This window comes from Coregonus clupeaformis, unplaced genomic scaffold (assembly GCF_020615455.1).
Source record: "Coregonus clupeaformis isolate EN_2021a unplaced genomic scaffold, ASM2061545v1 scaf2678, whole genome shotgun sequence".
Taxonomy (NCBI): domain Eukaryota; kingdom Metazoa; phylum Chordata; class Actinopteri; order Salmoniformes; family Salmonidae; genus Coregonus; species Coregonus clupeaformis.
This window is the reverse complement of record NW_025536132.1, coordinates 4,764-17,500: the sequence shown is the minus strand read 5'-3', so window position 1 is coordinate 17,500 and position 12,737 is coordinate 4,764. Positions and strand designations below refer to the sequence as shown.

Sequence of the window (12,737 nt, the reverse complement as noted above, 5' to 3'; positions counted from 1 at the left end):
GGTACTCACAAGTATAGTAAAACATGTACACACACACACACACACACACACGACACACACACACACACACACACACACACACACACACACTCTTTCTTGTGCTAAAGCACTTCTTCATATCTCATATTACTTACAGCTTCTTCATACAGTGCCTTCAGAAAGTATTCACAACCCTTGACTTTTTCCACATTTTGTTGTGTTACAAAGTGGGATTAAAATGGATTTAATTGTCTTTTTTTTTTTTTTTTACAATCTACACAAAATACTATTTAATGTCAAAGTGGAAGAAAAATTCTAACAATACATTAATTAATATATCTTAATTAGATAAGTATTCAACCCCTGAGGCAATACATGTGTTAGAATCAACTTAGGCAGCGATTACAGCTGTGAGTCTTTCTGGGGTAAGTCTCTAAGAGCTTTGCACACCTGGATTGTACAATATTTGCACATTATTCTTGTGTGGTGGAAAGCAGACTGAACCAGGTGTTCCTCTAGGTGCTGCTTAGCTTTCTTCCATTTTTGTTATCATAAGAATCTCCCCTAGTCTTTGCCAATGACAAGCATACCCATAACATGATGCAGCCACCACCATGCTTGGAAATATGAAGAGTGCTACTCAGTGATGTGTTGTGTTGGATTTGCCCCAAACATAACATTTTGTATTCAGGACATAAAGTTTTTATTTTTTTATTGTCAATTTGTTTTGCAGTTTTACTATAGTGCCTTATTGGAAACAGGATGTATGTTTTGGAATATTTTTTATTCTGTACAGACTTCCTTCTTTTCACTCTGTCAGTTAGGTTATTATTGTGGAGTAACTACAATGTTGTTGATCATCCACAGCCATTAAACTCTGCAACTGTTTTAAATTCACCATTGGCCTCATGGTGAAATCCCTGAGTGGTTTCCTTTCTCTCTGGCAACTGAGTTAGGAAGAACGCCTGTATCTTTGTAGTAACTGGGTGTATTGATACACCATCCAAAGTATAATTAATAACTTCACCATGCTAAAAGGGATATTCAATGTCTGCTTTAAAAATGTTTTACCCATCTACCAATATGTGTCCTTCTTTGTGAGGCATTGGAAAACCTCCCTGGTCTTTGTGGTTGAATCTGTGTTTGATATTCACTGCTCGACTGAGGGATCTTACAGATAATTGTATGTGTGGGGTACAGAGATGAGGTAGTCATTCAAAAATCATGTTAAACACTATTATTGCACACAGAGTCAGTCCATGCAACTTATTATGTGACTTGTTAAGCAAATTTATACTCCTGAACTTATTTAGGCTTGCCATAACAAAGGGGGTTGAATAATTATTGACTCAAGACATTTCACCTTTTCATTTTTAATTAATTTGTAAAATTTTCTAAAAACATAACTCCACTTTGACATTATGGGTTATTGTGTGTAGGCAAGTGACAAAACATCTAAATGTAATCCATTTTAAAATTCAGGCTGTAACACAACAAAAATGTGGAAAAAGTCAAGGGGTGTGAATACTTTCTGAAGGCAGTATCTCTATCTACTTTTAGACGTTGTCTTGACGTTTTCCCAACACCAAAGAACGTCAGCATCAGTAGTGACACTATTCTCCATGTTTTAACAGACCACACCAGAACACCTGATATATTCAGCATAAAAGGAGAGATTATGGTAACACTTTATTTGTCACCCAGCGTCATGACACGTTATTGCACGGTCATAACCATGTCATAACCATGTCATAACCATGTCATAACCATGTCATAACCATGTCATAACCATGTCATAACCATGTCATAACCATGTCATAACCATGTCATAACAGCTGACATAACTTGTCATAACCTGTCATAGTATGGTCATAACCCTGTCATGACCCCATATATTTACACCTGTTGTGACATATATTGCGTTATTTTATGGCTGGATATGACACCTACATAAGAGTGTAAAAACCCACAAAACCTACCACGGTAGTTATTTTACGGCTGGTTATGACACCTACATAAGACTGTCAAAACCTACCACACAAGGTAAAAACATCCCATTACACCATGGCCTACTTGTCAACAGTATGTTTATGTTATATTTTTTTTTATTCTGAAATGTACTATATTAAATTATAATTGTAATTGCGCGCACGTTGATGTCAGACATGCACCTGCCTCAATGCTCTGTTGCTGATGACTGGGACGAACGCAGGAGCTGATTTCAGGAGCAGGAAAAGACACCCTCTTTATGACTCCTGAGTGGCACAGTGGTCTAAGGCACTGCATCGCAGTGCTAACTGTGCCACTAGAGATCCTGGTTCGAATCCAGGCTCTGTCGCAGCCGGCCGCGACCGGGAGACTCATGGGCGGCGCACAATTGGCCCAGCGTCGTCCAGGGTAGGGGAGGGAATGGCCGGCAGGGATGTAGCTCAGTTGATAGAGCATGGCGTTTGCAACGCCAGGGTTGTGGGTTCGTTTCCCACGGGGGGGCAGTATAAAAAAAATATGTATTCACTAACTGTAAGTCGCTCTGGATAAGAGCGTCTGCTAAATGACTCAAATGTAAAATGTAAATGTAATGACTGATGACTGATTTAAGGTCATGTACGTGATCTGGCTTATATGATAATGTGGTCATAATGCTTCTTGACAGAGTCATAAAGTGTATTTTCTTAGTCCAAGTAAAGTGACACAGGATGGTCATAATGCTTCTTGACAGTGTCATAAAGTGTATTTTCTGCAAGTTATTTAAAATATGATGAAAAAAAACATGACTGTAAAGAATTCATTACAACAACCAACAAAGGACTTAAGAAACAAACTTTCAAACGAAAGGAAACTTCTTGGCAGGGAAGACACTAATTTGAATAAATGTGAGTTTTGACACTCTTATGTAGGTGTCATAACCAGCCATAAAATAACGCAATATATGTCACGACAGGTGTAAATATATGGGGTCATGACAGGGTTATGACCATACTATGACAGGTTATGACAAGTTATGTCAGCTGTTATCACATATTATGACACGGTTATGGCCGTGCAATAATGTGTTATGACACTGGATGTCAAATAAAGTGTCACGGGGAATATCAATGCGGACAAAAGCAGAAATGTGAAAATAGAAAAAATAGAGATTATTGTGAGGACAAAACAGAAAGGTGAAAAATCCAACACTAATCACTAAGCACATGCATTAGCATGTTACACCTCTGTACACTAATTCCCTAGCTAGACACTAAGCATTTAGCCTGGTACAATACTTGTCAATGTTGTACAATAACTTGTTTCAATGTTGTACAATAACTTGTTTCAATGTTGTACAATAACTTGTTTCAATGTTGTACAATACCTTGTTTCAATACGTTGTGTCAACATTGTACCGTAGGTTCTTTCAACATTTCTTCCGCGGCGCTGTTTGATGTGCTCCTGGAAGCAAGTGGAAGGGTTGTAGTGTGCTAGTGGAAGGGTTGTAGTGTGTTAGTGGAAGGGTTGTAGTGTGTTAGTGGAAGGGTTGTAGTGTGGTAGTGGAAGGGTTGTAGTGTGTTAGTGGAAGGGTTGTAGTGTGGTAGTGGAAGGGTTGTAGTGTGGTAGTGTGGTAGTGGAAGGGTTGTAGTGTGCTAGTGGAAGGGTTGTAGTGTGTTAGTGGAAGGGTTGTAGTGTGTTAGTGGAAGGGTTGTAGTGTGTTAGTGGAAGGGTTGTAGTGTGGTAGTGGAAGGGTTGTAGTGTGGTAGTGGAAGGGTTGTAGTGTGTTAGTGGAAGGGTTGTAGTGTGGTAGTGGAAGGGTTGTAGTGTGCTAGTGGAAGGGTTGTAGTGTGTTAGTGGAAGGGTTGTAGTGTGGTAGTGGAAGGGTTGTAGTGTGGTAGTGTGGTAGTGGAAGGGTTGTAGTGTGCTAGTGGAAGGGTTGTAGTGTGTTAGTGGAAGGGTTGTAGTGTGGTAGTGTGCTAGTGGAAGGGTTGTAGTGTGCTAGTGGAAGGGTTGTAGTGTGCTAGTGGAAGGGTTGTAGTGTGGTAGTGGAAGGGTTGTAGTGTGGTAGTGGAAGGGTTGTAGTGTGTTAGTGGAAGGGTTGTAGTGTGCTAGTGGAAGGGTTGTAGTGTGGTAGTGTGCTAGTGGAAGGGTTGTAGTGTGCTAGTGGAAGGGTTGTAGTGTGCTAGTGGAAGGGTTGTAGTGTGTTAGTGGAAGGGTTGTAGTGTGGTAGTGTGCTAGTGGAAGGGTTGTAGTGTGCTAGTGGAAGGGTTGTAGTGTGCTAGTGGAAGGGTTGTAGTGTGGTAGTGGAAGGGTTGTAGTGTGCTAGTGGAAGGGTTGTAGTGTGGTAGTGGAAGGGTTGTAGTGTGCTAGTGGAAGGGTTGTAGTGTGTTAGTGGAAGGGTTGTAGTGTGGTAGTGGAAGGGTTGTAGTGTGCTAGTGTGTTAGTGGAAGGGTTGTAGTGTGTTAGTGTGTTAGTGGAAGGGTTGTAGTGTGGTAGTGGAAGGGTTGTAGTGTGTTAGTGGAAGGGTTGTAGTGTGCTAGTGGAAGGGTTGTAGTGTGTTAGTGGAAGGGTTGTAGTGTGGTAGTGGAAGGGTTGTAGTGTGTTAGTGGAAGGGTTGTAGTGTGTTAGTGGAAGGGTTGTAGTGTGTTAGTGGAAGGGTTGTAGTGTGTTAGTGTGGTAGTGGAAGGGTTGTAGTGTGGTAGTGGAAGGGTTGTAGTGTGGTAGTGGAAGGGTTGTAGTGTGCTAGTGGAAGGGTTGTAGTGTGTTAGTGGAAGGGTTGTAGTGTGCTAGTGGAAGGGTTGTAGTGTGTTAGTGGAAGGGTTGTAGTGTGTTAGTGGAAGGGTTGTAGTGTGCTAGTGTGTTAGTGGAAGGGTTGTAGTGTGTTAGTGGAAGGGTTATAGTGTGTTAGTGGAAGGGTTGTAGTGTGCTAGTGGAAGGGTTGTAGTGTGTTAGTGGAAGGGTTGTAGTGTGTTAGTGGAAGGGTTGTAGTGTGCTAGTGTGTTAGTGGAAGGGTTGTAGTGTGTTAGTGGAAGGGTTATAGTGTGGTAGTGGAAGGGTTGTAGTGTGGTAGTGGAAGGGTTGTAGTGTGGTAGTGGAAGGGTTGTAGTGTGGTAGTGGAAGGGTTGTAGTGTGCTAGTGGAAGGGTTGTAGTGTGTTAGTGGAAGGGTTGTAGTGTGCTAGTGGAAGGGTTGTAGTGTGTTAGTGGAAGGGTTGTAGTGTGTTAGTGGAAGGGTTGTAGTGTGCTAGTGGAAGGGTTGTAGTGTGTTAGTGGAAGGGTTGTAGTGTGCTAGTGGAAGGGTTGTAGTGTGCTAGTGGAAGGGTTGTAGTGTGCTAGTGGAAGGGTTGTAGTGTGTTAGTGGAAGGGTTGTAGTGTGCTAGTGGAAGGGTTGTAGTGTGTTAGTGGAAGGGTTGTAGTGTGTTAGTGGAAGGGTTGTAGTGTGCTAGTGGAAGGGTTGTAGTGTGTTAGTGGAAGGGTTGTAGTGTGTTAGTGGAAGGGTTGTAGTGTGCTAGTGGAAGGGTTGTAGTGTGGTAGTGGAAGGGTTGTAGTGTGCTAGTGGAAGGGTTGTAGTGTGCTAGTGGAAGGGTTGTAGTGTGCTAGTGGAAGGGTTGTAGTGTGTTAGTGGAAGGGTTGTAGTGTGTTAGTGGAAGGGTTGTAGTGTGGTAGTGTGGTAGTGGAAGGGTTGTAGTGTGCTAGTGGAAGGGTTGTAGTGTGGTAGTGTGGTAGTGGAAGGGTTGTAGTGTGGTAGTGTGCTAGTGGAAGGGTTGTAGTGTGGTAGTGGAAGGGTGGTAGTGTGGTAGTGGAAGGGTTGTAGTGTGGTAGTGGAAGGGTTGTAGTGTGGTAGTGTGGTAGTGGAAGGGTTGTAGTGTGGTAGTGGAAGGGTTGTAGTGTGGTAGTGGAAGGGTTGTAGTGTGTTAGTGGAAGGGTTGTAGTGTGGTAGTGGAAGGGTTGTAGTGTGTTAGTGGAAGGGTTGTAGTGTGTTAGTGGAAGGGTTGTAGTGTGGTAGTGGAAGGGTGGTAGTGTGTTAGTGGAAGGGTTGTAGTGTGCTAGTGGAAGGGTTGTAGTGTGTTAGGGAACATCTACAAAATTCAGGAGTTGAGATGTTAATGGGCTTGAAGGGAAATGCAGGCTGGCTTTCAGAGATAAAGGTACACATACACACACAAAACACACTATTTACCTTCCACTCTCCTGCACACACACACACACACACACACACACACACACACACACACACACACACACACACACACACACACACACACACACACACACACACACACACACACACACACACACACACACACACACACAGACAGACACACACACACACACACACACACACACACACACACACACAGACACACACACACACACACACACACACACACACACACACAGACACACACACACACACAGACACACACACACAGACACACACACACACACAGACACACACACACACACACAGACACACACACACACACACACACACACACACACACACACACCTCTCTGCTGTACTTGTGCATCTCCTATTCGTCGTAGTCAGAGGTATACAGAGGTGGTCAGAGGTGGTCAGAGAAAGACAGAGGAAGTCCTTCATAAAGACAAACTTTTACACACACACACCATCCTCCATCCACACACCCTCTCACACCTCTCCACTGTTCTCCTCTTCTCCTCTGGTTCTTCCAGGAGGAGTCAGAGGTGGATTTCCACAGCTACCCATCCACCAGCCTGCCAGACCTGGTCAGCCCCGCCTCCTCCTCTCCTTCTCCTAGCAATAACAAGGAGAACATGGAACCTCATCACGGCCTGACTTCCAGCAGCCTGAGCCTCTCTCTACCCACTACGGTATGTGTGTCTGGGGTGGGGGGTGGGGGGTGTTGTCTGTTATGTTAGCCTGCTGTCCAAGCATTTATCTGGTGTCTCCATCTCACGCCAACTGAAGCCAACAGACAAATGGGACAACCGTCGGATGTGTGCGAGGGCATGCACTGTTTGGGCTGGAGCGTAGGGGGTGTGTGTGTGTGTGTGTGTGTGTGTGTGTGTGTGTGAGAGAGAGACAGAGTGTTTTTTTCTTCTTGAGCATTTGGGATTGTTTTGGGCCTTCCCTGACTGGGTGCGTACCAGATCTCTACTGTCCTGTATCTGTCTTCACACAGTTTCTCCTCTTCTTAAAGGAGGCCAACAGCTCTTCTGTTCTCTGTTTTTTGGCCTCACAGGCAAAAAAAAAACATGGGTCTCAGGTTCATCAGCAGTTTTTCTGACCCGGAACGAGACGCTTGTGAGTGATTGTAATTTTGAGCTAGTTCCACTCCTCTCATGTAGCAGCCTTACCTAACTTCAGGAGCAGCTGAGAAATGATTCATTCACCTGCTGTAAGACGTTAGCTAGCTATCCCCCCCTATGCTGCCCACACTAGTCCCTAAAGCAGTGGTGGGGTCACTCTGTGTTATCTCTGTGCTTTAAATGGGCCAGGGGCCAGGGGCCAGGGTGTAACGTCTACTTTATCCCAAGGATGGGTGGTCATATAGCGGGGTTGGCTTGGTGGGTCGCCTGCCTGTTGACAGGATTAGTTAGGGAAGCGTTGAAAGGATGGAGCTTCTTCTGAATTGTACAGGACAGTCTCTCTCTCTGTCTCTCTCTCTTTCTCTCTCTCTTTCTCTCTCTCTTTCTCTCTCTCTCTCTCTCTCTCTCTCTCTCTCTCTCTCTATTCTCTCTCCCCCTCTCTCTCTCTCTCTCTTCCCCCCCTCTCTCTCTCTCTCTCTCTCTCTCTCTCCCTCCCTCCCTCTCTCTCTCCCCCCTCTCTCTCTCCCCCTCTCTCTCTCTCTCTCTCTCTCTCTCAGTGCATGCTGGGAGTGCTTTGTAGTTGAGAGGTCATGTGGCTCTGTCCTTACTTATTTTCTTGATTCTTTCCTTGGTCTTTTCTTTCATTGTTTATTTTCTATGGTGGAGGGTTAGCGCACTGTTAGTTTAGTGGTACCCACTGTTTTTGTTCAAAGTTTGGGAGGAAGAGGACGGAGTTTTAGTTTCCTGGGGTTTTGAACGGTGTGGTGTGAGCGATGGCTTCGCAGCCTAGGGCGGAGGAGACAGTGTCGTTACGGCGTGGATTCATGTGTGTTCCTCAGAATGGAGTTAAGGTGGAGGAGGTTCTGCTCACGGTCGGCGAACAGGTAGGAGCTGAATTTATACATTCTACATCCAGAATGAACAAAGCTGTGGTTGTGTTCATTCAAATATTACATTTAGTGGGCAGGCTGCTTGCTAGTGGAATATTTGTAAGGGATGTGTTGGTGCTGATTTCTCCTCTTTCTACCCCTTCGGCCAGGGTGGTAGTTGCAAATCTGCCTCCGTTTATTACGGATGATAAAATCCGGAAAGAGCTGAGTTGTTTTGGTAAGTTTGCCAGCGGTTTTCATGTACTGTCGGCAGGTTTTCAGGCAGACGCCTTTAAGCATGTTTTTTCGTTCCGGAGGCAAGTGTTCATGTTTCTGAATAACAATGAGCAACAGTTAAATGTGCATTTTAAAGTGAGGCATGAGGAGGGGCTGTACGCAGGGTTTGCCAGCACAGTTAATCTACGGTGCTTTGAGTGTGGGGATTTGGGGCATAAGAGCTTTGCGTGCCCACATAAAGGCCATAGACAAGGTGAGGGTTCAAGCACCAGTGGGGGAAATAGAGGTCAACGTGCAGGGGCCCATGAGGCACAGGCAGCAGAGGCTGGGCCTAGTCATGCTATAGATGGTGGTGTAGATGAGGCTGGGTCTAATGCTATAGATGGTGGTGTAGATGAGGCTGGGTCTAGTCATGCTATAGATGGTGGTGTAGATGAGGCTGGGTCTAGTCATGCTATAGATGGTGGTGTAGATGAGGCTGGGTCTAGTCATGCTATAGATGGTGGTGTAGATGAGACTGGGTCTAATGCTATATATGGTGGTGTAGATGAGGCTGGGTCTAGTCATGCTATAGATGGTGGTGTAGATGAGGCTGGGTCTAGTCATGCTATAGATGGTGGTGTAGATGAGGCTGGGTCTAGTCATGCTATAGATGGTGGTGTAGATGAGGCTGGGTCTAGTCATGCTATAGATTGTGGTATAGATGAGGCTGGGTCTAGTCATGCTATAGATGGTGGTGTAGATGAGGCTGGGTCTAGTCATGTTATAGATGGTGGTGTAGATGAGGCTGGGTCTAGTCATGCTATAGATTGTGGTGTAGATGAGGCTAGGCCTAGTCATGCTATAGATGGTGGTGTAGATGAGGCTGGGTCTAGTGATGCTATAGATGGTGGTGTAGATGAGGCTGGGCCTAGTCATGCTATAGATGGTTGTGTAGATGAGGCTGGGTCTAGTCATGTTATAGATGGTGGTGTAGATGAGGCTGGGTCTAGTCATGCTATAGATGGTGGTGTAGATGAGGCTGGGTCTAGTCATGCTATAGATGGTGGTGTAGATGAGGCTGGGTCTAGTCATGCTATAGATGGTGGTGTAGATGAGGCTGGGTCTAGTCATGCTATAGATGGTGGTGTAGATGAGGCTGGGCCTAGTCATGTTATAGATGGTGGTGTAGATGAGGCTGGGTCTAGTCATGCTATAGATGGTGGTGTAGATGAGGCTGGGCCTAGTCATGCTATAGATGGTGGTGTAGATGAGGCTGGGCCTAGTCATGCTATAGGTGGTGGTGTAGATGAGGCTGGGTCTAGTCATGCTATAGATGGTGTTGTAGATGAGGCCGGGCCTAGTCATGCTATAGATGGGGGTGTAGATGAGGCTGGGTCTAATGCTATAGATGGTGGTATAGATGAGGCTGGGCCTAGTCATGCTATAGATGGTGGTGTAGATGAGGCTGGGTCTAGTAATGTTATAGATGGTGGTGTAGATGAGGCTGGGCCTAGTCATGCTATAGATGGTGGTGTGGATGAGGCTGGGTCTAGACATGCTATAGATGGTGGGGTAGATGAGGCTGGGTCTAGTCATGCTATAGATGGTGGTGTAGATGAGGCTGGGTCTAGTCATGCTATAGATGGTGGTGTAGATGAGGCTGGGTCTAGTCATGCTATATATGGTGGTGTAGATGAGGCTGTGTCTAGTCATGCTATAGATGGTGGTGTAGATGAGGCTGGGTCTAGTCATGTTATAATTGGTGGTGTAGGTGAGGCTAGGTCTAGTCATGCTATAGATGGTGGTGTAGATGAGGCTGGGCCTAGTCATGCTATAGATGGTGGTGTAGATGAGGCTGGGTCTAGTCATGCTATAGATGGTGGTGTAGATGAGGCTGGGCCTAGTCATGCTATAGATGGTGGTGTAGATGAGGCTGGGTCTAATGCTATAGATGGTGGTGTAGATGAGGCTGGGTCTAGTCATGCTATAGATGGTGTTGTAGATGAGGCTGGGTCTAGTCATGCTATAGATGGTGGTGTAGATGAGGCTGGGACTAGTCATGCTATAGATGGTGGTGTAGATGAGGCTGGGTCTAGTCATGCTATAGATGGTGGTGTAGATGAGGCTGGGTCTAACGCTATAGATGGTGGTGTAGATGAGGCTGGGTCTAGCCATGCTATAGATGGTGGTGTAGATGAGGCTGGGTCTAGTCATGCTATAGATGGTGGTGTAGATGAGGCTGGGTCTAGTCATGCTATAGATGGTGGTGTAGATGAGGCTGGGTCTAGTCATGCTATAGATGGTGGTGTAGATGAGACTGGGTCTAGTCATGCTATAGATGGTGGTGTAGATGAGGCTGGGTCTAGTCATGCTATAGATGGTGGTGTAGATGAGGCTGGGTCTAGTCATGTTATAGATGGTGGTGTAGATGAGGCTGGGTCTAGTCATGCTATAGATGGTGGTGTAGATGAGGCTGGGCCTAGTCATGCTATAGATGGTGGTGTAGATGAGGCTGGGTCTAGTCATGCTATAGATTGTGGTATAGATGAGGCTGGGTCTAGTCATGCTATAGATGGTGGTGTAGATGAGGCTGGGTCTAGTCATGCTATAGATGGTGGTGTAGATGAGGCTGGGTCTAGTCATGCTATAGATGGTGGTGTAGATGAGGCTGGGTCTAATGCTATAGATGGTGGTGTAGATGAGGCTGGGTCTAATGCTATAGATGGTGGTGTAGATGAGGCTGGGTCTAGTCATGTTATAGATGGTGGTGTAGATGAGGCTGGGTCTAGTCATGCTATAGATTGTGGTGTAGATGAGGCTGGGCCTAGTCATGCTATAGATGGTGGTGTAGATGAGGCTGGGTCTAGTCATGCTATAGATGGTGGTGTAGATGAGGCTGGGCCTAGTCATGCTATAGATGGTGGTGTAGATGAGGCTGGGTCTAGTCATGTTATAGATGGTGGTGTAGATGAGGCTGGGTCTAGTCATGCTATAGATGGTGGTGTAGATGAGGCTGGGTCTAGTCATGCTATAGATGGTGGTGTAGATGAGGCTGGGTCTAGTCATGCTATAGATGGTGGTGTAGATGAGGCTGGGTCTAATGCTATAGATGGTGGTGTAGATGAGGCTGGGTCTAGTCATGCTATAGATGGTGGTGTAGATGAGGCTGGGTCTAGTCATGCTATAGATGGTGGTGTAGATGAGGCTGGGTCTAGTCATGCTATAGATGGTGGTGTAGATGAGGCTGGGCCTAGTCATGTTATAGATGGTGGTGTAGATGAGGCTGGGTCTAGTCATGCTATAGATGGTGGGGTAGATGAGGCTGGGTCTAGTCATGCTATAGATGGTGGTGTAGATGAGGCTGGGTCTAGTCATGCTATAGATGGTGGTGTAGATGAGTCTGGGTCTAGTCATGCTATAGATGGTGGTGTAGATGAGGCTGTGTCTAGTCATGCTATAGATGGTGGTGTAGATGAGGCTGGGTCTAGTCATGTTATAGATGGTGGTGTAGGTGAGGCTGGGTCTAGTCATGCTATAGATGGTGGTGTAGATGAGGCTGGGCCTAGTCATGCTATAGATGGTGGTGTAGATGAGGCTGGGTCTAGTCATGCTATAGATGGTGGTGTAGATGAGGCTGGGCCTAGTCATGCTATAGATGTGGGTGTAGATGAGGCTGGGTCTAGTCATGTTATAGATGGTGGTGTAGGTGAGGCTGGGTCTAGTCATGTTATAGATGGTGGTGTAGGTGAGGCTGGGTCTAGTCATGCTATAGATGGTGGTGTAGATGAGGCTGGGTCTAGTCATGCTATAGATGGTGGTGTAGATGAGGCTGAGTCTAGTCATGCTATAGATGGTGTTGTAGATGAGGCTGGGTCTAGTCATGCTATAGATGGTGGTGTAGATGAGGCTGGGCCTAGTCATGCTATAGATGGTGGTGTAGATGAGGTTGGGCCTAGTCATGCTATGGATGGTGGTGTAGATGAGGCTGGGCCTAGTCATGCTATGGATAGTGGTGTAGATGAGGCTGGGCCTAGTCATGCGACAGATGGTGGTGTAGATGAGGCTGGGCCTAGTCATGCTATAGATGGTGGTGTAGATGAGGCTGGGTCTAGTCATGCTATAGATGGTGGTGTAGATGCGGCTGGGTCTAGTCATACTATAGATTGTGGTATAGATGAGGCTGGGCCTAGTCATGCTATAGATGGTGGTGTAGATGAGGCTGGGTCTAGTCATGCTGTAGATGGTGGGGTAGATGAGGCTGGGCCCTAGTTATGCTATAGATGGTGGTGTAGATGAGGCTGGGTCTAGTCATGCTATAGATGGTGGTGTAGATGAGGCTGGGCCTAGTCATGTTATAGATGGTGGTGTAGATGAGGCTGGTCTATCCATGCTATAGATGGTGGTGTAGA

At 45.9% G+C, this 12,737-nt stretch overlaps 1 protein-coding gene across 1 annotated transcript in view; it reads left to right on the top strand.

The window, feature by feature from the left end:
- The window catches only part of LOC123489009 (PDZ domain-containing protein 2-like), a gene marked incomplete at its 3' end in the record, with an annotated part of 8,979 nt that extends 2,177 nt beyond the window's left edge, over window positions 1–6,802 (top strand). The window contains exon 3 of the mRNA XM_045219727.1: window positions 6,644–6,802. Coding sequence (XP_045075662.1) covers window positions 6,644–6,802 — 159 coding nt within the window. The remainder of the gene's footprint in view (window positions 1–6,643) is intronic.
- Window positions 6,803–12,737: the final 5,935 nt, after the last annotated feature.